Source organism: Elgaria multicarinata, chromosome 10, assembly GCF_023053635.1.
Source record: "Elgaria multicarinata webbii isolate HBS135686 ecotype San Diego chromosome 10, rElgMul1.1.pri, whole genome shotgun sequence".
NCBI lineage: Eukaryota > Metazoa > Chordata > Lepidosauria > Squamata > Anguidae > Elgaria > Elgaria multicarinata.
Genome location: NC_086180.1, coordinates 77594078 through 77617339, shown reverse-complemented (window position 1 = coordinate 77617339; position 23262 = coordinate 77594078). Strand labels below are relative to the sequence as shown.

Here is a 23262-nt window from a genome sequence, read left to right as displayed (position 1 = left end):
GAAAGGCAGGATATACAGTAGATGTTCCTGTAAACTAAATTCTGAAGTCTTAACAGTCTGTATATTGGTTCTGTCCACTGGATTGCAAAGTCCATGTGAGACACTCATATTTGTAGGTAAACTAAAAAAAGGCTTGGAAGCACTCCCTGAAGATGTTCACTACCAACGTTTATATGAGAGAACTGAAAAGACAACTCTTCATAGTATTTACCCTGTTTTTAGAGATTACTTTTTAGAATAAGCATTATCTGTTATTTAACACTAACAGAAGTGTTAGAACTGGCTCAATCACAAAATACAGCGTACTGAAAGATAATAATTTTATTTCTCCAAATAATATGAAACTGTTCAGTTTATACAGCCAACTGCCAATCTGGTTTGAATGTGTCCTTTGCCGGGGTGTGAAGATGTGTCCTTTGCCCGGGTGGCCATTCCAGGATCATCTAAAACTATAAAATAAAATAAATTATTAAAAACAGTTAAAATATCATGAACTTCCATTTTATAGTCATTGCTATCCCTTTAGAAACACCCCCACAATAATGTGACAAGCTTTCTTTTAAGTTACTAAATATCTAAATAATGGACAACATTGCCTATGTGGCTCCCTGTAAGTCATGATTCAGAAATCACAAGCCAGCATTGGAAATGCATTGCTCTCTTACCCTTCTCTGAAGCAATATCCACCCCTTCTTTCTGGCATTTGGGTATTACCAGTGCATAGCAAGGTTAACGCAAATCAGAACCTCCTGCAAACTGCTTCAAAACATGGTTTTAACTCTTAAGTTCATGGAAGAGCCACTGCTTGGTTCAGTACACACGTAATGCCAAACCCTGGTTAACACTAGGAACAGAGGGGAAATAGTTTTGCAGAGGGGAGGGCAGAGAACACACTTCTGAAGCCGACTCCCAGTTTGCAAGTCTGCAATCTTTGACTAGCCTGTTTCAATAATTAAATAACCAGCTGCATAAGAGCATATGGAAAATAGTGTCTGCATTTCTTCACTTTCTATATTACAGAAAACTCACACGGCAAAATTACTGATTTGTGCAGTCGTTAAATATATAGAAATGTTATTACCCTGTGCAAAACTAGGACCTCTGGGGGAGCGGAGGCAACTGTCCTGAGTCCCACACATGCAGGCATTAGTAAATTGTACTTGGAGAAGGAAAGGGAGGGTTCAAATGAATATTCAAGCCCTAGGCTTCTCAAAGGCCTTAAAAAGGTCTTGCAGACAGCTTAAAAAACCCAGCAATATTCAAGGCAAAGAAGACTCCAGGCAATGAACATTTTAGATGTCTCAGATATTTAAAATATATGCCCCAGCTGCATGGAAGTATTTCAAGTAGCTAAGTCTAATGTTTCTATTGGACAGAGTTAAACATCCACACAAACACTCTGCAACCAAGTTACGTGAGTGGTTAATGTATGTTCCTATTTCTTGTAGGAAGGTTAGTGTATTTTTAATTGTCTCAGGGGGCTCTGGCTGGGAGAAAAAGGATCCGAGAGCATACAAAAATGTAACCAAGGTAAAAACAAATTATCACAAGTATGTGACTTAGAAATTTTTCATAATGTTTTCCTACTAAACTTTTCAGAACAAAAAAACAAACTTGCAAATTTAGATAGTCTGGACTCCTTATTTTGCTCTTTTCATCAAGAAACACTTGAGAATGCATCCATTTTATACCTAAAGAGGCTGAACCACAGAGGTGGTTTTGACTATTACTGCAGCTCATGGTTAGGCCTCAGTGGGTTGCAGCATCTGCCAGCAGCCATTTTGAACATTCAACCTCTGGCAGGGTGTTGACATGGTTTGTTGTGTCATCCGAATCTGGGAGGCAGGGATTGTTTAAGGTTAAACAACCCTCAAATAACTCTAAAATAGACCATGGGTTATTTGAGGGTTTATCCCTGAAACAACCTCTGCCACCCAGGTCCAGACAACACATCAAACCATGGCACTCCACCCTCCGGGGTTTAAATATTCAAAACAGCTGTCGGCATACATTGCAACTCACTAAGGCTTAAATAAGCCACAGTGGGCTGCAGTGATTATGCAAAGCCGGTCAGATGTTTAAATGTAGGAAGTTGCTGCTACAAATCATAATTCAACTGTATGTTTCAGACTATAAAGCAGCCTTCCCCAATGTGGTTCCCTCCGGACATGTTCAACTAAAACTCCCATCATCCCCAGTCAGCTGACCCAACAGCCATACTGACTATGGACGATGGAGCTGCAGTCCAACCGATCAGATGGCATCAGGTTGGAGGCTGCCATAGAGTATTTTTAACTTATCCAACAGTTTGGAAGATGATCAATATTATTTTCAGGATCCTACGAGCCAGAGATCAGTTTAGACAGTAGGCTGTAAAAGTGCTTTCACTACCAAACAGCAGGAATGATACAATGCCTTCCTCAATAAACTTTCTGGATTAGCCAAAGCAGACAAGCCTGCGTAGGTTTCTGGTTCAGGAACATAAAGCAGCCTGCAGAACACATCAATCCAAGCCAATCCTTACAGCATAACCCAATAATATATAGTAGTTTAGATGTTCACGGCTGAGACAGGATTTGAACCAGTGATTTTCTACATCACAGATCATTCTACTACATTGACACTACTGCTCCCAATATTTTGGATACCCAAAATCTTCCTCTGAAAAGCACTGCCTCTCCAGTCTTTATGGAGAAGCTCAGCACTTTACAAAAGACACAGTATAATCATGTGCAAAGAACAATCACTAACCTGCTAGTTTTATTCATCTGCCTGCTGTACTGTTCCCTTCTCAGAAACATAGATACCATCCAAGAACTTTCTGATATCTTTGTTCTTGACTGTGGTAGCCTGCTGGATCAAGGCAGCTATAAACAAAACAAGGTATATTAAGTTAAGACTGGCTTTAAAAAAATTCTCCGTACCTTAATCTAATAAACCAGTTCAATAAGAACTAGCCAGGTACTGCCACTTCAAATCAAATTCGGCAGTTTCACTGCCAAATCAAACTCCCCTAGACCCATTCCCAACATCTGTGTTTAATACAGGTATCTGCAGCTGGATAAGCAATAGCAACAGATTAATTTTGTTTGCCACATTACTAAACACAACGCAAGAAAGACATTTCTCTTTACTGTAAACATGATTGTTCAGGTGATATACATATATCGATGGTTCAGGTGATATACATATAATGCAAGTTGAACTAAATAGCAATTGCTATGTGTTTATACACACATCAATGTAAAACCGTTATTTCCATTAACCGATGATTAGCTGACGTACCAGAGTTCGATACCAATTCAATGTCATTTCCTTCAAGGATCAGCTCGTCCTTCTGGGCTTGAGATACTGCACAATTGACACCTTAAATAGAGGTAGGAAAAGGACATGTCTGTTTAGTCACAGAAACTTATCATACAAAAGATTCAATAGAAAAAAATAGATCAATAGCTGAATACAACTATCTAATCCAGATCTTATTATAAAAAGTTTCATCCTATCCAGAGATTGAAGTACTAATAATCAATTGGTGTTGTGATGCGAGGGAACTGAACCCTTATCACTGATTTAGTCATCACATTTGCAGCCTTGGATATTACTTAATATTGTGATTCAGACTTTAGGTTGGCTAGAGATGTAAAAGGCTGGGGGTGGGGGGAGAACAGAAAATGGAGAGGGGATTCCTCTCCGTGGACCTTCACATCTCTAGGACAGGGGCATGGAGAACTCCATTTCATCTGATAAAATAGGTGCAACTCCTATTGAATATAGACTTGGATACAAGTCAGAAGTTAAAGCTCAGGAAGAATGCTACAGTCCCACAAGAGGACATTACACCAATGACCAGCATTCTACAATACATTTTTCTAGCAGTTGGCACACAATTCAAGATGCTTTAAGTTGTCCATGTTCCATCCTAAACCCTCAAGATTACAAGCACCACATTGGCTGTTCCATTGGTACATTATGTTCCTAAAAAAATAGCAAGAAGAAAGGCATTCTCTATGACCGTTTTCTTCCCTGGAAGACTCACAACATCCCAAGCAAGAGTATTGTTATAAAAACCTTCCCATTAGTTTCACTTTTCTATAGCTGGGATATTAAACTTACTGAAATTTTAATGGAACCATATTGTCTTAATTATTTTTACAGGTTAGTGCAGATGAATTTTGCCGTTTTAAAACACTTTACCTCGAAAGCTTGGGGTAATCTAGAGTGAAAAGACAAACACTGATTCTTTTCAGGTCTTTTCAGCTATCTTTTAAGTTTTTTGCAGTGTTACGATCATGATATACACCTTGTATAAGTACTTCTTGGAAAAACACAGGTTCAGAGAATGTTACAGGATTCCATTGAAGTTATGAGGAAAATGGGAGGGGTAGTTACATCTCAAGTATAGTAATGAATACGACTTGTGCCAACCAGCTCCTTACCAGGCCTCATGCGCACTCGACGGATATACTTCTCCCCAAGGAAGTTACGGATTTCCACAAGTGAGCCGCTCTCTTGCATAACCACGTTGATGGGGAAGTGGGCATACACAGACCTCATCTTGTAACGAAAGCCCTAAAATCATTAAAATCAAAACAATATTATATGTATTGTAAATTTATTATCTTAAATGTGTTTTCAGTGCAAATTAAAAGGTACGAAAGTGCATGTGGCACATTTAAAGTAATTCAGCTGAAAAGCTGCAAGGATGAAGTTGTTTGTATTAATATTTATTGCATTCTGAGCTGTGCCCTCAGTTAAGACTTACCAATGTCACACCCTTGATCATGTTTTGTACATGACTGCAAATTGTGCGGACTGTTGCCAGCTCCTTTCTGTTACCCCACCATTTGTCAACACGCAGCTATGAAAATTTAAAAAACATAAAAACACATATTATTTCTAATTTATGATCACACAACTTTCCCCTTAAAATACAAGCATCAGAAGTTGCACTTGGTTAATGAGTTCCTATACCAGTAGCTGTAAATTCTCTTTATTCTGCTTCCCAGACAACACATTAGTCAACGCAGTGTGAAAACTCCACTCAACAGTTGAGTTTTTAGGAGGTCCTCCCCACACATGTTCTAACTCCATCGTTGTGTGACTGTGGGCTACCATGGAGTTGAGTAAAATCCATCCCAATGTTTGATTGACAGTTCCTCTGCCCTCTCCTCCCCCCCACCGTCCTCCCGATGGTATCCCATCAGCCATTGCTGCCAAAAAAAACACAATCCCAGTGCCTCTCCTAGACGGCACTTGCTCCTTTTGCCGCTCTTGCCATGGAACTCTGTAGCCAGTGGGAAAAGTCAACACAACGCCAATGGAAAACTCCACAGAGCCCTCCACACAACACAACAGTTGTACAAGAACTCTCCCCTGCACAGCGTGAATATTCTGCACAGAGTGTTTTAAAAAACACACCAACTCCACCATTGCATAGTTCTCCTGCCAGACAACATATTTCTCAACGGTGGTGTAAAAACTCCACTTTGGAGTTCTAAAACCACTGCTGAGAAACATGTTGTCTGAACTGAGCCATTGTCTCCCAAAAGTGGCTCATATCAGTGAAAAATGGGAGACGGGCTATTCCTTCAGATTCAGAAACTAAGAAAATAATACGTAGAAGAGAAGGGGAAAGGAAGATTGATATGACAATGCCAGAATAAAGTGATGAGTTGTAAGCAGGCAGTTGGGGTCCGGCTGATCTTTACTAGTCGTGTTGCTTGGATAGAAGTTCTACAACAGAACCAACAGCCTTTGATCCACTGACTGGTGGCAGAAAACAGAATGTGCTTCTAGATTCCCAGAGCAAGCCATTGCATTGCTAAACGCAGTTTGAACACACACATAACACTACCATTTCAGGAAAAGAAAAAAAGGACTGGTTCACACAAGAAATACAGTATCTCAACAATCCTTTGGCACATACAGATAACGTTTCAAGTGAAAAATGCAACTAGCAGTTGGACAGCAGCAATTTCTGCAATCGCATCAGCACTTTTCAAACTACTGCAACACAGGAATTGCTGCCAACGATACGACATCTGTACACTCAGTTCACACATTATATTATACACAGGAATACCATGGCCTGGACTGACTGTGTGGAGAAAAGAACATCTTATATGAAGCAGTTCAGAGTTCCTCTTCTAGCAGTTTTAACTTTTATGGGAAAGGGCACTTCATATCACAATTACATATTGATTCTGTGTATATTCAGCTACCCAAGTGGGACCTGCAACAAAATGTTGCAGTGCAGAATGCTCCTATTTAAGGTTCCATCAAGTCAGTACCACAATCATTTTTTGGAGAGAGACTAATAGATAAAAAGAAAGTAAAGATCTATACAGTTACAATAAAGGTAAGAATATACATAACACAGCATCAGAAGGAGCTCCCATGTTGTATATTGGGATTAAAGTGGATCAGCGTTCTGGAAAGACTGAAGCCCAATACTCTAAGAAGTCCTATGCAGAACAGGTGTAAAGTACAGAAATTCCAACATTCTGAAAAGTGAATTGCATATACACTGCTAAGAGCTGTGGCCCCACAATGTAAAATGTAAAATTCAGCAAACAATAAGCCTTTAGCATTTATAAAGCTACCAGGGACTCTACTTTTTCTTTAATTAAGATTCACACAGAATTTAAATATAGCAGCTGGCCAGCAAGAAGTATATTTCTAGTAGAATCAGCATTTATTTGATTTGTACCCCACCTTTCTACCAAGAAAAATAGCACCAAAGGCAGCTTACAATAAAAAATAAAACTTTATTGAAACAATAAAATACATTAAACGCAATTAAAAACACAACAGAATAAAAACAGCATCCAACCCAACAGACTTGGTTACATGCCAAATTAAAAGATCGTCTGCTAGAATAAAAAAAAATCTTTGACTGTCAGCACAAGGTCAACAGAGGGAGCAAACCTAGCCTTCCCCAGCAAGTAGTTCCACAGCCTGGGAGCGGCCACCAAGAAGGCCCTCTCTCACATCTCCACTAAATGCTCCTTTGAAGGCAACTGTCTTGAAAGAAGGGCTTTGCCTAGGCAGGCTCATAAATCTTTCATGTAAACCAGATACTAACTACCTTCGCTACTTTTTACTGCATTTCATTGTAATACAGAAGCACCCATAGACATTTCTGGACCTGAAGCAGAAACAGGAACTTCTCCCCCATGTCTCTTACTGAATTACACACAGAGAGGGAGTCTGTGATTAAGTCCTATGAAATCTTATTACTCAAGGCAGACTGCTTCACATCATTCAGCAATGGAAATTCACTTAACAGCGGAAAAGCACAAAGTTACTCAAAATCCTCCCTAGACTCATACTTAACTAAAAAAAAAAAACGTTCAAGAAGGGGCCAAAAAATACAAGTTCAGCAAGCCCACCTCTGCCAGGCCTTTCATGTAACTCTCTCCCCACTCCTCCATATCCATATTTCCTGCATCACTGAGAAAAGCAGAGGCTGAGAGAGTGGCTGGAAGGAAAAACTGGAGGCAGGAAAGAATTAATTTATCCCTCCTACCCACTGCTTTCCCCAACAAAAAATCCCCCCTTGTTTCACTATTTTGCAACTGCTCAATGAAGTTTATTTATTTATTTATTACATTTTTATGCCACCCAATAGCCGAAGCTCTCTGGGCGGTTCACAAAAGTTCCAGGTTCCTAGGCCTGAACCTAATGGCAAATGAATGAAGAAAACTAGGGCTCATGCACAAAGCTGAGAAAGAATCTGAAAATCTGACACAGAGCCAATGCGTTTCCAATTAACAAAAACAGAAAACCCTCAAAACGTCCACATACTGCTCACCTTCTTGCGTTTTTTCCCCAAGAGAGAGAGTTCCACATTGATATGATTGAAGTCTCTTCGCAGGGTTCCTCTGGGGCCCTTGACAATAACTGTCCGCCCTTTCAGAGTAATCTCAACTGGAGAAAGAAACAAAAACACTTTAGTACAGCAGCCAGCGGTGACATCTGACAGGAATATTAAAAACTATTAAAAACGTTTTTTTAAACAAAGACACTCAAACAGACACACCTACCTTTCTCAGGGATGTCAACAGTCTGGTTGCTGAGAATGGTCTTCATTTTAAATCTATCAGAAAAAGACAAAAAGAGAACCTACAGATGTAATAAAATATGCTTCAGGTCTGTGCTACATGCTTTTCAAAAAATTACAACCAAGATAAAGCCGAGGCATTTTAAACACAAACGTAGATACTCAATTAGGATGAGTAGAACTACGTTAAGCTCAGGTGAACTGAACCACATAAGATTTCTAACATGGGCCACACTTTTTCCTCTGGTACTGTTCACACACACACAGAGACACAATCCCTGTCATCACCACACACCTGATCCTATATCATCCATCTCTACTGTTCTGTCTTATAAACAGCATTCTATTCTTCAAATTAATCAGGCTACAGCAGACCCCGGGATAGGCAACCTGGTGTTCTCCAGAGCTTTTGGGCTCCAACTCCCATAATCCCTACCTACAGGCCACGCTGGCTGGGGATGATAGAAGTTGCAGTCCAAGGTATTTTGAGACTGCCAGATTGTCTACCTTTACAGCCTTCACAGTTTATTTGGCCTAACAGTTAATGCAGCCCTGGGATGAAATAAATTCTTAAGTTTCACAACTAGGCTTTAGCCGCATTTAGACCACGCGACAGAAATACAACACGGCCGATTCAGCGCCGCCTCGGCCTCCTTTCGCTCAGGCAGAATGAAGCACGGAACCCCCAGTACTGTGAGTGTCGGGAACCGAGCGCAAAAGGGCCCCCCAGTTCACGCAGGGGCACACGGAGCTGGGGGAGCGCGCGTCCCACTTCTGCAAGGGAGGCGGCGGGGGGGCTACTTCTGGGTCTCTCCCTCCGGGGCCCAGCCGAACCCAGCCACCCCGGAGCTCCCCGCATTCCCTACGTGGATGCCTGCCCGTGGCCGTCGCGGGGCGTTCAGGACCCCAGGCGTCCCCCGCGTCCCGGATGGAACTGGATTCTGCGGTCAACTCCCGAAAGGAAAGGAAGGTGCCCTCACCTTGTAGTGAACAGGGAGGCGGAAAGGAAGAGCGTCTTGCGTCATCACGGTCTTGTACTCTCTGCGACGTCCGGCTCTGACGTCAGCGCGTCGGGGTCAACTCCTGAGCGGAGGCAAGACCAATCGATCACCGAACAAAGCCGTCGAGGAAAACAAGTGGCTGGCTCCTTCGATTGAGAGACGTCGACCTGAGGAGAATTTCAGCGGCCGACTCGCCCCAGCCGCAGGGAGGGGTTGTGGTGTGGGCCGCCCGGGCTAGGCTGAGACTAAACATGTCTCTGTTCCACCGGGGTTTCTTCCCCCGCGGGGCCGCCTCCGCAGCCACCGTTACAGTGAACCTGAAGAGGCTGACAGGGCTGGAGAGGCCGGTGAGTGCCGGCGGGAGGCGCCTCTCTCGCAGCCCGGTTAGGAAAGAGCAACCTCCAGTCTCTCGCGGGGCGAGGGGAGGCCGCCGGGGCCCTTTATTCTTCGCCACCCCGGTCGAAGCGGAGGGAGCTACTTCGGGGGAACTCGTGATTATGAGAAGCCCGCGCCCTTGTCTCGTGTCTGTCGGGCCTTATTATTCTCTGCACCTGCCGCTAGTCGAACTACCCCCTGACCTTATTTTGCCTCTTGGAGATACTTTGGGCAGGTCGCCTGAACATTTTGATAGTGCCCCGTTCAGACAACACGCTAAACCATGCTGCATAACTACAAAATGGCTAATTGGATGCATGATGCATTCCGTTAACAATTTTGGGGTTAAGCAGCATGGTTTAGCGTGTTGTCTGAACGGGACCAGTGTAGCCTTCCCTAACATGGTGCCCTCTAAATGTTCTGGACTACAACTCCATAACCGCCTAGCCGACATGGCTGTCGGAGGAATTATGGGAACTGTAGTCTAACACGTCTGGAGGAAGGCGCACGAGCAGGGCCTCGGACACAGATCTTAGATTACAGGCAGGAACAGTTAAGTGTTGCTGGTCCTAAAGGTAACCTGGTCCCAAATCACTTAGAACTTTAAAGGTTAACACCAATTAGGCCCAGAAACGTATTACTCAGTTCAAACAGCTATATTAGAAGTTCCATGCATGGGTTTATGAGCTTTCTTCTCTGTTGAACAATCTCCTGTGTTGCTTGGCAAGCTATTCTTGAAACTTAAAAGAATTTGGGAATGGTGCTATGATGCAATGAGATGAGCTGCTTCCAGGGGAAAAAAAGGGGCTCGGGGAGAATGATGGTGTGCAAATGCAAGCTCTTGTATATGCCAGAAGAGACTCTTTGATTGTGGCTCCTTGAATCAAAGTCTATAGGTTTATGCTTCTGCATAAGTCTCAGGTTATATTTTAAAATTTCATATTACATTGGCTTTCCCCCTAGGTGTTTGGAAACAATCAACACAACCAATCCAGAGCCTCAAGCTCATTGCCAGGGGAGAAGAAGGAACTGTTGCAAAGTGGACCTGATTTGCAAGACTTTGTGTCTGGGGAACTTTCAGACAAAACTAAGTGGGCAGAATATAAAGGCACCTTAAAACGTCAAAAAGGAGAAAGGTATGTAAAAGAACTTTATGATACTTTCCCATCTTAGATAGACTTACTTATAAATAGTTGCAGTTGCATGTTTTGGGCAGTATGATCTGAAGTTTCCCTTATTTGAATGGGATGTTCTCTGTCTAATAGCTTCTCATCTACCTAAACAGGACGTAAGCTTTGTAAGAAGCAAAGTTTTTAGGGAGAAAAGACAGAAAGGACATATGCTTCAAAGAATTTTTATAATAAAAATATACTATTTTATCCAAAAGTTGACACCGTGAACTGCAAGGAAACTCTGTGAAGTCAAGTTTTTAGCAGTCCAACATATCTTTAGGTTGTGGGTTGATATAAAAGGTGTCAGGAGCAACTGGTTTTTAGGAATCCACATAAAATCTTTGGCATAATTGCAGGGGTAAAATAAGCCATTGTGGCTTCTCCTGCAACCCTGTGTGCCATGCATACTGGTTGTTTACATAATTGTCTGTGCTGTAGTGCTGGTTGGCGTGCTGTCTGAACCCAGCATGTGATGCGGCAGGGGATGGCTTTGTGCCCACCCTACAACCCATGACATGCAAGTAGGTGGGTACGAAGACACCCCTGCTCCACCGCCTGCCAGGTTTAGATGACATGCGAACCTGCGCTGGAAATTCTGTAAACAACCAATGCGCAGAGGCCAAACAAAAAACCACAATAGCTTGTCTTATCCCTGCGATCGTGTAAACGCAGTCATAATGTAGCCTAAACTTTTTGAAGTGCAGCTGTTGAAGAAGAAGAAGTGCAGCTGTTGAAGAAGAAGAAGCTAAAAATGAGAAGATGAGTTTATTTGCTAAATAAGCTATTCAGGATGAAAGCCAATGAATTCCTCAGGCTTACAAACAGTTAAATTGTCTGATGAACTAAAATAAATATTTTGTTTTTAGGTTGCGACTTCCTCCGTGGCTGAAGACTGAGATCCCAATAGGAAAAAATTATAACAAATTGAAGAATACATTGCGTAATTTAAATCTCCATACGGTAAATCTAATGTTTGTTGAATTCTGGATAGTCTGGAGTCTAATTCAGTGTTGTTTTATTATTAAGATTCCAACTGTAAGCACACTTGTTCGGAAACAAGTCCACTGCAGTGGAATTTGCTTTTAAGTGAAAATGCTTCGAAGCAGTTTGTAAGTTTAAAACATGTGACTTAAAATCTATATTTTATTCTCAGTCCTTGTATTTCATTCACTAACAATAGTGGCTTGCATTGTTGTAATCGTTACATTATCCTCTCCCATTATCCTGCTGTCCTCTTTGCCAGTGAATCACATCCTAAACAGCTTGAGGCCAGAACAGATTGCACCATGTGCATACTCAAGATGGGCTAAAAACCCACGTAGAATTTTGAGGGTTTGTAATTTGTCTTATTTTTATTTACTTTGTATTTATATAGGGATTTATATCTTGCTCTTCTTACACACCACTCAGAGTGGCTTATAACAATTAAACCAAATTATAAAATACAGTAGCATTCTATAAAAATAACAATATGGTAAAACAGGTGGGTTCAGCAGATAAGCAAAGACATTTGACAAAAAAATTCTGTACTCAGTAAAACAAAGACCTACTGGAATAAAAAGAGTTTTCATCATCCAGCAGAACACAGCAAGAGCCTCACGGGGCAAAGAATTCCATAATTTGTTTGTGACCACTGAGAAGGCCCTTTTTCTTATTCCCATCAGTCGAGCCTCCATCATAGTTGGGACACAGAGAAGGGACTCGCCACCAGATTTTAAGATGCAGGCAAGCTGGTTTGGGAGGAGGTGATCCCTGAGGTATCCTGAACCCATATCATTTAGGGCTTTAAAGATAATCAACAAAACTTTGAATTGTGCCTAGAAACAGATTAGTAACCATCGCAGTTATCAAGGCAGGTCTGTGAGTGAATGCCCATTAACATCCTTACTGCTGCATTCTAGACCAATTGAAGTTTCTAAAGGGGCTGTTCAGTCAACACGCTAAGCCATGGTTAGGCCACTAACATTTTTGCAGCAAATGGTTAGTGGGCATGTTTAAATCGGGGTTAAGAAGCCACCGTAGTTAGGAATGGTTCACACGACATGATATAGCTCAAACTGCTTAGCATGTTGTCTGAACAGAGTCATTGACTATTCAAAGGGAGCCCTATGTAGAGTGTATTGTAATAATCTAATGTAGATATAACTAAAAATGTCATGGTCTTGTCCCTTACAGTGTGGCATGAGTGTTCTTGGTATCTGTGAGTGTAATGCACTGATTCCTTTGCTAGATCTGGTCCCTGGCAGTGGTTTAATGTCATGGATTATGGCATTATATTGGCATTTGACACCCTGAGCATAATCTTAGTTTGCTACTGCGTGAAATAATGATCATCATAACACTAGTACTTACCATGGTGAAATTAGCTTTTTACAATGTTAATTGACTGTTTCATTAATTCTAGGTGTGTGAAGAAGCACGTTGTCCAAACATTGGAGAGTGCTGGGGAGGGGGTGAATATGCTACTGCTACCGCAACTATAATGGTAAGTTGGTCAAAAGCCCCTTTCAAATCCTGTCTTTATAGAAAACTGGCAATTTAAGCAATGTACTAATGCTGGTTCTTATGTTATCTGAATGGTATCACTGAAAATCTTGAGAAGGCTCATCATGTGCTCCAATCACGTTAAACAAGGATACCACATGGACATGGCTGAATGCAATGCCATGGGATATCCAAGGAGGTATACTGCTGGCTTGGAGAATAACCATTTTGTCTGTCTTCTGTGTGATTTTCCCACTTTAAATACTTTAGCAGAACAGTGTACGACTATTTCTGGGTATATATCACCTTTCATTACCTCTGCAGTTCTGAACAGTGTACTGTTCTAGTAGTAACATAAGAACCACCCCTAAGTACAATTTCAGCAGTGGATGTCATACCTAACTAGTATCCTAGGGGGCAATATGGGACAGCATAGTTCAGCTGACTGTATTTTGGCTCCCTTCCCTAATTTGTGCCATGTCATTAATATGGAAAATTTGGGGAAATGGCCCACTGTTTCGTCTCTGTTTGGAGAGCACCAAGTCTCAATGCACTCAGTGATTTGGTACCTGCATCAACCATACTAGAAAACAGGAGGTGGACCATAATGTTATGGAAGTTTTGGGTTCTGTACAGCATGTATTGCTTAAGCTAGCTGTGAAACATGGAATGAATTCCCTTAAGAACCCAAGAGCCTTGCTGAATTAGACCAAAGGCTTATATAGTCCAGCATCCTTTCCCACAGTGACCAACCAGGTGCCTTTGGGATGCCCATATCCTATGGTTTCCCCTCAGCAACAGGTATTCAGAAGCATGTTGCTTCTGATCTCATCTACTGGCTTGCTGTTGTTATTCTTTGAGTTTTTCTTAGATCTGGTTCACTGCTTTTTAAAAATAATAATAATCCAACTCTTACCTGTTTCAGCTAATGGGAGACACATGTACAAGAGGCTGTCGCTTCTGCTCAGTAAAGACGGCAAAAAGTCCACCTCCTTTAGATCCCGATGAGCCATATAATACAGCAAAAGCAATAGCTGAATGGGGGCTGGATTATGTTGTATTGACCTCTGTGGACAGGGATGGTAAGTTTACATTTTCATTTCCTAGAGAAAATACAATTACATTGCATACAGAAATTCAATATTTTAAAACCCTGATTCAAATTTAGTTGTATGCAACAGTATATATAAAGTAGACACTGACTGAAGTGCACTTTTCCATAAGCATATGAGAATAGAAACATGCATCCCAATATGCGCCGTTTAATGTATGAAAAGCCTTGCATCATGATGTAAACACACATCGGTATGTACATCCATATCTACTCAGGATGTGTATTTACTAATCCAACAAGTGAGTACACATGGAAATGGGTCATACATGTGTATATCTCCTTTGGTGGATTAGGCACTTGTATCCATTGCCTGGGGTGGGGGAGGGAGTGTTCCTGCTTTCACTGAGCTAGTCTGTATTAACAAGAATTAAATATACAGAAATTACATGCACTCTCAACTCCACTAAATCAGTGTAAAAGTAGATATTTGTTCTGAAGGTAAAATCGCTCCAATGTACCATTCTTAGATCTTCCTGATGGTGGAGCAGCACACTTTGCAAAGACAGTGTCACAGTTAAAAGAAAGGTATGTATAATTGTTAGTACATTTAAATCTCTTTTTTTTAAAAAAAAAAGTTTGTAGCATTATTATTGTTTACTATTATTATGTTTACTGTTTGTTTTCAACCATTGTTTCTCAGGAATCCAAAAATTCTAGTGGAATGCTTAACTCCTGATTTCCGAGGTGATCTTAAGGCTGTGGAAAAAGTTGCTGTGTCAGGACTAGATGTATATGCCCACAATGTGGAAACAGTTCCAGAATTGCAGAGGTGATGAAAGGTGATATATATATATTTACACACACACACATAGATAAAATAAGATTTATACAGCAGAATATTTTAATTGGTTTAATATTTGATTTAAGCTAAACATTCCTGCATTCAAAAGGACACTGAGAGGGCAGACTGGCTATTGAGCCATTTTCTGCTTATAGGAGGCAGAGTAGTGGATCTGCTTTGGTCTTTGAAACCCTGGGACTCGCTGCCAGTCTGTGTCGACAATACTGTACTAGATGGACCAATGGTCTGACTGTAAAGCAGCTTCCTATGTTCTTAATCCCACAGAACTGTGCATATGCAAAACACACATTCTGTATACTTTGTGGTGCTGCCTGCATAGAAGAGAAATGCTGTGTCAAGGCAACTATATTATTTGGACATGTTTTAAAATTTCTTTCTACTTTTGCTTCATATAACCACAATACTCTGATTTTACTCATAAAATGCATGCTTTTCTGGGCAAAGGAAGGCAAACTGCAACAGTGGTGATTAACTTGGAGGTCCTTCTCCCCAAATTGACCCTCCATATTGTATTATATTCAGTCAAGGATTTGATTTCTGAAAGTTGCATCTGTAACTACCCACACACATAAATATCTTGGGTTGGATCCAGTCTTAGGGCTCATCTACACCAAGCAGGATATTCCACTATGAAAGTGGTATGGAAGCAGTATATAAAAGTCAGGAGCCACACTACTGCTTTATAGTGGTATTGAAGTGCACTACAGGATCTACACTACTGCTTCATAGTATTATTATTATTATTATTATTATTATTATTATTATTTATTTATTTATTTATTTATATAGCACCATCAATGTACATGGTGCTGTACAGAGTAAAACAGTAAATAGCAAGACTCTGCCGCATAGGCTTACAATCTAATAAAATCATAGTAAAACAATAAGGAGGGGAAGAGAAGGCAAACAGGCACAGGGTAGGGTAAGCAGGCACAGGGTAGGGTAAAACTAACAGTATAAAGTCTGCACAACATCAAGTTTTAAAAGCTTTAGGAAAAAGAAAAGTTTTTAGTTGAGCTTTAAAAGCTGCGATTGAACTTGTAGTTCTCAAATGTTCTGGAAGAGTGTTCCAGGCGTAAGGGGCAGCAGAAGAAGTGCACTGACAACTGTTGGGGGCCATGACACATCTACACCAAGGAGGATATAACACTATGAAAGTGGTATGAAAGCATTATGTGGTATGTGTTAATGGGCTCCAACAGTTGTCAGTGCACTTCAATACTGCTATAAAGCAGTAGTGTGGCTCCTGCCTTTTATGTACTGCTTTCATAGTGGAATATCCTGCTTGGTGTAGGTGAGCCCTTAGTCATACTTAAGAGTGAAATAAATGAGACTTAAATTCACGATTAATTTAAGTTCCATAGATTTTGATAGTCTTAAGTATGACCAAGTCTGGATCTATCCCCTTCTGTCTAGCGTTTTAAGAGGCTTGTGAAGTGATAGCTCTGCCTTCCCTAACAAGTCTCACCCCCCACAGCTGTTTTGGCCTCCAACTTTCATCAGCCCTGGCTATTAACTGTGCTTGCTGGCACTGATGGAAATTGCAGTCCAAAATATCTGGAGGGACCCAAGTTGAAGAAGGCTGAGCTAGCTGGATTCCAGTCTTGCTGTTCGCAGGTTTGCCATGCTACTCAATACATCTGCCTGCTCAGGCAGACAAAAGAATAACTTGCAGCAATATCCCCATTTCTATAAACATGGTTATTGGTCTTAATTGAACATAAGAGTCATGCTGTAATAGATGAAAGTCCTATTTAGTCCAGTATTACGTTCCTACAGTGAGCAACCAGATGCCTGTGGAAGCCCACAAGCAGAACCTGAGGGCAGTGGCATCTTTGTGCTTGTGTTGCCAGCAACTGGTATTTAGAGGCATATCGTCTCTGATACAGGAGGTAATAGACACAGAAAATCTTTCTTTACCATTTTAATATGTAGAATCAAAATGTTTGTTAATGTATCTTGGAGCAAAATGATGTTGCTCAGCCTGAGACACATCAAAGCTTAAGTTTTACAGTTCAGAAAAAAATGTGCGCGCACACATTGATAACTTTAGAAACAAGGTAGTAAAAGGCGGATTCTGGAATTATGAAAATGCAGTGTCTGATCAGATTTAATTTCCTTCTAAAGCTAACTTTTTGTTTTGAGGGCATGCTTAATGAAGGGTTTTTGTTTTGCTAAACAGAGGTGTTTTTGTCCTATGTATTCTTCCTTGGTTTGAGCACTCTGATCCAGTAGGCTCTGTAGTCAGCTTTTCAAAGCTGTGATGAAATCCACTTTTGTTAGACTAAAACAATGTATTGCTATTTTTTAAAGGAAGGTTCGTGATCCTCGGGCTAACTTTGACCAGTCCCTCCTTGTTTTGAAACATGCTAAGAAGATTCAGCCTGATATAATTTCTAAAACATCCATCATGCTTGGTCTGGGTGAAACAGATGAACAAATGCATGCCACACTGAAATGTAAGTAAGGATTCTGGGTGCATAGAGGCTATTGGGCCAGTGGTTCAGTGGTTATGTGATTCAGATGACCACATTGTAAGATGTACATATGCAACTTCTGCGGCAAACTCTTTCCAGAAGCAGTATTTAAACTTATGCCTGAAACCCTCTGACTTTACATACATTTGACTTTAAATATGTGGCAAAGTGGTTTAATTTTTTGAGACCCAGTTTCATTTAGAGTCTCAATCTTAACTTTTGATATTGTCTTCTTCATTTAGGATGCAATTGTAGAAATGTTCAGACAGTAAATATTTTTTTCTTTCTAAAGATGCATACAATTGTGCCCTTAGTGAGTTAAAGCTGGCAGATAAAATGCCCTCTTCAGCTGCAATCTTAAAAGATGTTTCTTGAAAGCAAGCTCTAATACCGCCAGTGAAGTTTACTAGGATCAAGACAATACTATACCATGGTTCTATCATCTACTAAAGAAATACTTTTCTCTCTTATAGCACTACGTCAGGCAGATGTAGATTGTTTGACCTTGGGACAATACATGCAACCAACAAAACGCCATTTAAAGGTATAAATGTCTTATTGTACTGGAAATGTATTAATGTTTGCAAATCATTACTTTAGCATGAGATGTCCTAGAACCCACAGCAAACAGCTGAAGTATATGCTTTCTCCAAAGATCTGTGCATTTTACCTCTGACATTTGTTTATAGAAAAACTCAAGGATAATACCAAAAGGTGGTAAGGCGGGGCATCTGCCTGGGTGTTAAAATTGGGAAACGACCCATCATTGCAACAGCACCCTCTGAATGGAATTATAAAACTTTCTTCTGCAGAGCCAAAACAATTCTTAAGGTTTGGCAATTATGCCAGCCTCTATTTATTGTGGGAATACAGATCCATGCATCTTCAGAGTGTAATAGTTACAGCTGTTATAGTTTGTATTAAGATGAAAGCTGTATTTTCAAATTATTAAATTGTTACCAAAATTCTTTTATCTAGGTTGAAGAATATATTACTCCTGAGAAGTTTAAATACTGGGAACAAGTAGGAAATGACCTTGGATTTCATTACACTGCTAGCGGGCCTCTTGTGCGTTCTTCATACAAAGCAGGTAAAACATAGTGTGCTCAATTAGCTAAACTGTAACTCCCCACTCTGCTCGCAATACTGACAAGTGCAATAAACCTTTAATTTTAGATATATAGAAATTGTGTTTCACTTCTGTAGGTTTTAGTGATTGAAAATGGGTTTAATTATAAAAAATGTTATCTCTTAGATAACAGACAGATATCTGCCTAGGCATTCAAGCATTTGCTTTAAGTTGTATACACTCCATCAAATACTTCAATTGTACAATCTCCATTCATGTCAATGGGACTCCCATGCTTGACTGATGGATGGCAGCTGGACAGTAGAAATGTACAATATATTATGATCATAATTAAAATTCAGATATAAATTGCTAAGTAATGTGCAACTTTTGTTGTAGCATGCACAATTGCCCTTAAAGTCATACTGTATTATACTATTTAAGACAGAAAATATTAAGATGCTTAAAATCTATATTTTTAGTTAAAATTTTTGAAGCAGAAAATGCATTATAGCAAATAGTTCACCTGAGCTGTGTGTGTGAATTTTTCAAACAACTTTCAAAGCAGCGCTATATCTGCTGATGAGACCTAAATAAATATAGTCACTCTAGAAGGCAAAGTTCAATTCAAGGTCTGATGAATTTTTGTTGTCATTTGCTTTCTGGCTACATGATTTGCAGAAGTATCAAATGTGCAACATCTTGTGGAGCTCTTGAGGTTTATTCCCCCCCCTTCACCATTCCATTTAATGTTAAGTGAGAAAAATGCATGCCTATAGGGGCACTTTCAGGTGGAGGGTTTAATAATAAATATTGAATTGTCATGTCTTACAAACAAAATCCACATAAGGACTCTCTGAATCCCTCTTCTGGTCACTGTTAGTTGAAATGGACTAGGAGTATCTGTAGCACATTAGCTGCATCAATAGTAGCTCTAACACTAGTGTTTGCTGGTACCTCTTCTATTAAGTACCCCCCCCCCCCCACACACACACACACTTGCTTGTTTAATATTAGTTTCTGGGGAAAGTGCTCTAGGATTGCCAATTCTTGGTCTGAAGGAGGTTCAAGTGGAAGGAGAAAGCATTCAGCAAATACAGCTATTCTAAATACCGTGCTTTGTGGATAGGAGATGCTTCAATTTCCCTTTGCCCATGCAACTGTTTTTAAAGTACAAGAGCCTCATTTAGGCAAAGACTTGGCAACATTAGGCTGCAATGCTGCACACACTTGACTGGGAGTAAATTTCTATTAAAATCAACGTGGCTTGCATTTTGAGTAAACATGGATAAAATTAGCGTACTAAAGTGCAATCCTATGCATGTTTAGACAGAAAAAAAAACCCTACAGCTCCCAGCATTTCTCAGCCAGCAATGCTTTCAGTTTCCTTCTGTGGCTGCTAGTACTCTTCAGTGTTTCCTAGAACAGTGGTAGTGAAGTACAATTAAAAATGTTTGCTGCTTTGTTAAAATTGATTGACAGTTGTCTTTGTGTAGGTGAATTTTTCTTGAAAAATTTAATACAGAAGAGGAAGACAAAAGACATCTGAAACATCAGTATCCATAGGAAGAATTCCACCGCTTTAATGTATAGTATTCCAGATGGCAACCTCACAAACTGAGTAAAGGATGAACATTCAACAGATTTTTGTTGACTTAACAAAATTAAACTTAGCCTTGAAGTATTCAGATTGTTTCTGGACTCTTCCATGTTCTAATGTAGTAAAAAAATGTTGGTATATATTAAATGACTTAGAAAGCCTTGCTTTCTTATATATAAAGGAAGAAGAGAGTAGATGCAGCATCAGACACACACATTTAGAAAATCAAGAGATTTAAATGCACGTTTTCAATATCTCATGGGTAATACTAATGATGAAATAAAGACATTAGCTGGACACTTGTTTGCACCATTTCTTGTTAGTGCCTCAAATGCATCAATATTTATACTTCATTAAATATCCTTTCATCTCTTTTAATCCTAAAAGCCAATGAGTAAATATGATTATAAGGCACAATTTAGTCAAAATTGAGCAGTTTTCAATTCTATCAATTTTTGCAGAAGAAATTTAAGGGCAGATTTTCCCATTAAACTCAAACATGATTAAATTCGGCTAGATCATAAGTTGCATCCTTGATGTCTTTTTTAATAAGTGAAACATTATTTTAGGGAAGAGTTTGATGCTATTTGAACATTGTATTGGGACAGCTTCGCCAGTGGTGCTGGCAAAGATATGGATAGGACTGGATAGAACACGTTTAACTCTGGCGTGTAAGTCAATCTAAGGAATTTTCACCATGCAATAGCATAGGCCAGTGATAGTGCACTGGCAAGACTGAGATTCACAGGAGATTTATGTATGAATATGGGACCATACATGACACTGGTCCCCCTTTGGGAGCTTTTGTTTGCAGGAGTGTCTGTTCTTGAAGAAGCAAGGCACTATGAAGCTTTCTCTGCAGCAGCTTCTGCTCCAAGAGCAAGCTCCTTTTAAATGTCACAGGAGCTATTCATATGGTTCATTTTTCCATGGAAAAATTACTACGTTGTCCCTCTCACCCTGGCCACAGAAATTGTTAAGCGATGTAGAGTGCAAGTAGAAGGACTGCATCCCTTCATGAACTGGATGTGCTAAGAATTACAGAGGAAAAATCAACGCTGACATTCATAACTGTCTTACAGACCATGATTATTTATGCTCAACCTGATTCAGGAAAAAGCCAATGAACCTTGACTAAAATGGAGACTATCCATTTACTGGGAGAAACTGAGCTCAGTCTATTGCCGAACAACTTATGATAGTGTCTAACGTTGCCCACGTATTCAAGGGTAGCCCAATGGGAAAATGCTTTCTCAGGCAACTGGAAAGAACAGAAATTGTCATTTCTAGAACAGGGCAAGTCAAGCATTTCTGCTACTTTCTGTGACCACTTTCGGAAATGTTAGTTCCTGTTGTCCTTAACGGTAGGTCTTGCAAGTGGGACAGAACTGCAGTGGCCCTGCGGCAGTATTAAATTCTGCCCTGGGTAAAAATAATAGGTTGGATCTAGAATTCTCTCCCCAATCCAGTGGATGAAAGGGTTTTCTTTCATTTGTGGAAAACTTCCCATCCGGCAGGGTATTTCCACTGGTGGAATGGAGTGGTGTGGGTGGGTCAGTCTTTACTTCCTTTCTACCCCATGCCACCTGAAAAATCTGCTCTGAGAAAATCTGAGAAAAATCTCAGAGCAGATCCTCTGACACAGCATTGGCGGGAAAGCTGATGAGAATTCCACATGCCCTCACACTTCTTGCTGGTCGGAGCTTTTTGAGCAGCTCCCTATTCAGGGAGTGTTTCTGCTGGAAGTAGCAAACCCTAGATTCAACCCATTGTGATAAAATATAAGGTTACATCTAAAACTAACATCTGGGGGAAAATAAGGATTTGAGACCACTGCTAATGATCTCACCAGGAGTTTTAGCATCAGTTACAGAAGGAGTTGGAATGCTTCCTAAGCTTGTCCAGTTATTTTAAAAAGTATTTCATATTTCTTACATTCCTTTTTACAAGGGTTTCCCATTCTTTAGCATGAATCATGGGAATTTCCAGTCCACTGACAATTCAGGTTTCTGCTTCTCTTAAAACGTTTCCCTAAAACTTAGAGGGAATACATTAGGGAACTACTATACCCTAAGCAGTTGCTAATGGGTCACCCTTGAAAAAAAGCCAAAATTATGCAACAGGTTCATGGCAACAAGGTGTCATTTGAAAGCCTATGATGCTTAGGCAATACTTATTGCTGTTTAACAAGAGTTGATTATTAATCCTCTCCTGGGCTGTGTCAGGAGGAACACCATAGTTTTGATTACTGCTCGCACACTAGGAAATATAAGGCAGTGCAAATTGTTACCCCAAAAGATGTTGAACTGATTTATTAACACTGGAAAAAGCTGAACAACACAGCAGATTAATACCAATGAGCATTAAAAAAAATCTAATCACAGTGAGGTAGTAAGCTGAGTTATACATGACAGGCCCTTTTATTCCTGCAACATTTTTGAGCATTAACTCAAAAGTGTCAAGACAGTAGTTGGAAACCACTGGATTCCATGTTGGTCATAAAAGAAATGGTGTTGCTTCATACAGACTGAATGTTTTGACTTGAGCTCATGTATATTTGTATGATGGGTAATCAGTAACAGCAACAGGTTCACTTTTGTGGAAGAGCTCTGATAATGAGGTTGCCCAAGTAAAAAAAACAAATGGTTCAGGACACTGGTTTGAGGCAGTTTGGACAAAAAGGCAGTTTTGAAGGGCAGCACTTGCAGCTGATCAAAGGAAAAAGGAAGAGTTGTAACCTTTACGTATGTTTTCAAGTCCCTAGACGTAAGAATGCAGAGAAACACATCCTTTCTACACATGGGTGATGTATGACCTGCAACAAGCTCAATACAAATAGAGGTGGGGATTACATAGTTATTCATATTGCACTACTTGGAATTCCAGTTCCTGGATTAGTACCCTGATTGTAGGGAAGGAGGAATTTGCCCCTTTTCCACCAACATCCATAGTTCTTACTTTAAGAACTACTTATCCAGTGAAATGAAATCTAGGAGCTGTAAAGGATAAGGTAATACTGTGTGTATAGCAAAGTGACGAACAATATAGTAAGCTAAGTCGGACTGTTTTAGACCCACTACAGAAACTTGAAAAATCAATTAACCCT

At 40.2% G+C, this 23262-nt stretch overlaps 2 protein-coding genes across 3 annotated transcripts; one reads left to right on the top strand and one right to left on the bottom strand.

The window, feature by feature from the left end:
* Positions 1-306: 306 nt before the first annotated feature.
* Positions 307-9066, bottom strand: RPL9 (ribosomal protein L9). 2 transcript variants are annotated; one of them, XM_063136263.1, is made up of 8 exons: positions 9043-9066; positions 8046-8098; positions 7814-7929; positions 4763-4858; positions 4437-4569; positions 3286-3366; positions 2752-2867; positions 307-449 (listed from the first exon to the last, which is right to left on the bottom strand). In XM_063136263.1, the coding sequence occupies exons 2-7, from the start codon at positions 8089-8091 to the stop codon at positions 2761-2763; spliced, it is 579 nt and encodes a 192-aa protein (XP_062992333.1). In that variant the 5' UTR covers positions 8092-8098; positions 9043-9066; the 3' UTR covers positions 307-449; positions 2752-2760. The 2 variants fall into 2 exon arrangements, with proteins under 2 accessions (XP_062992333.1, XP_062992334.1); XM_063136264.1 differs by lacking the exon at positions 9043-9066 and adding an exon at positions 8929-9017.
* A 140-nt stretch (positions 9067-9206) lies between these two features.
* Positions 9207-20244, top strand: LIAS (lipoic acid synthetase). The gene is made up of 11 exons (XM_063136262.1): positions 9207-9410; positions 10402-10574; positions 11477-11570; positions 13015-13095; positions 14020-14176; positions 14676-14733; positions 14849-14977; positions 17324-17469; positions 17961-18031; positions 18466-18577; positions 20053-20244. The coding sequence occupies exons 1-11, from the start codon at positions 9315-9317 to the stop codon at positions 20103-20105; spliced, it is 1170 nt and encodes a 389-aa protein (XP_062992332.1). The 5' UTR covers positions 9207-9314; the 3' UTR covers positions 20106-20244.
* The last annotated feature ends 3018 nt before the right edge of the window (positions 20245-23262 follow it).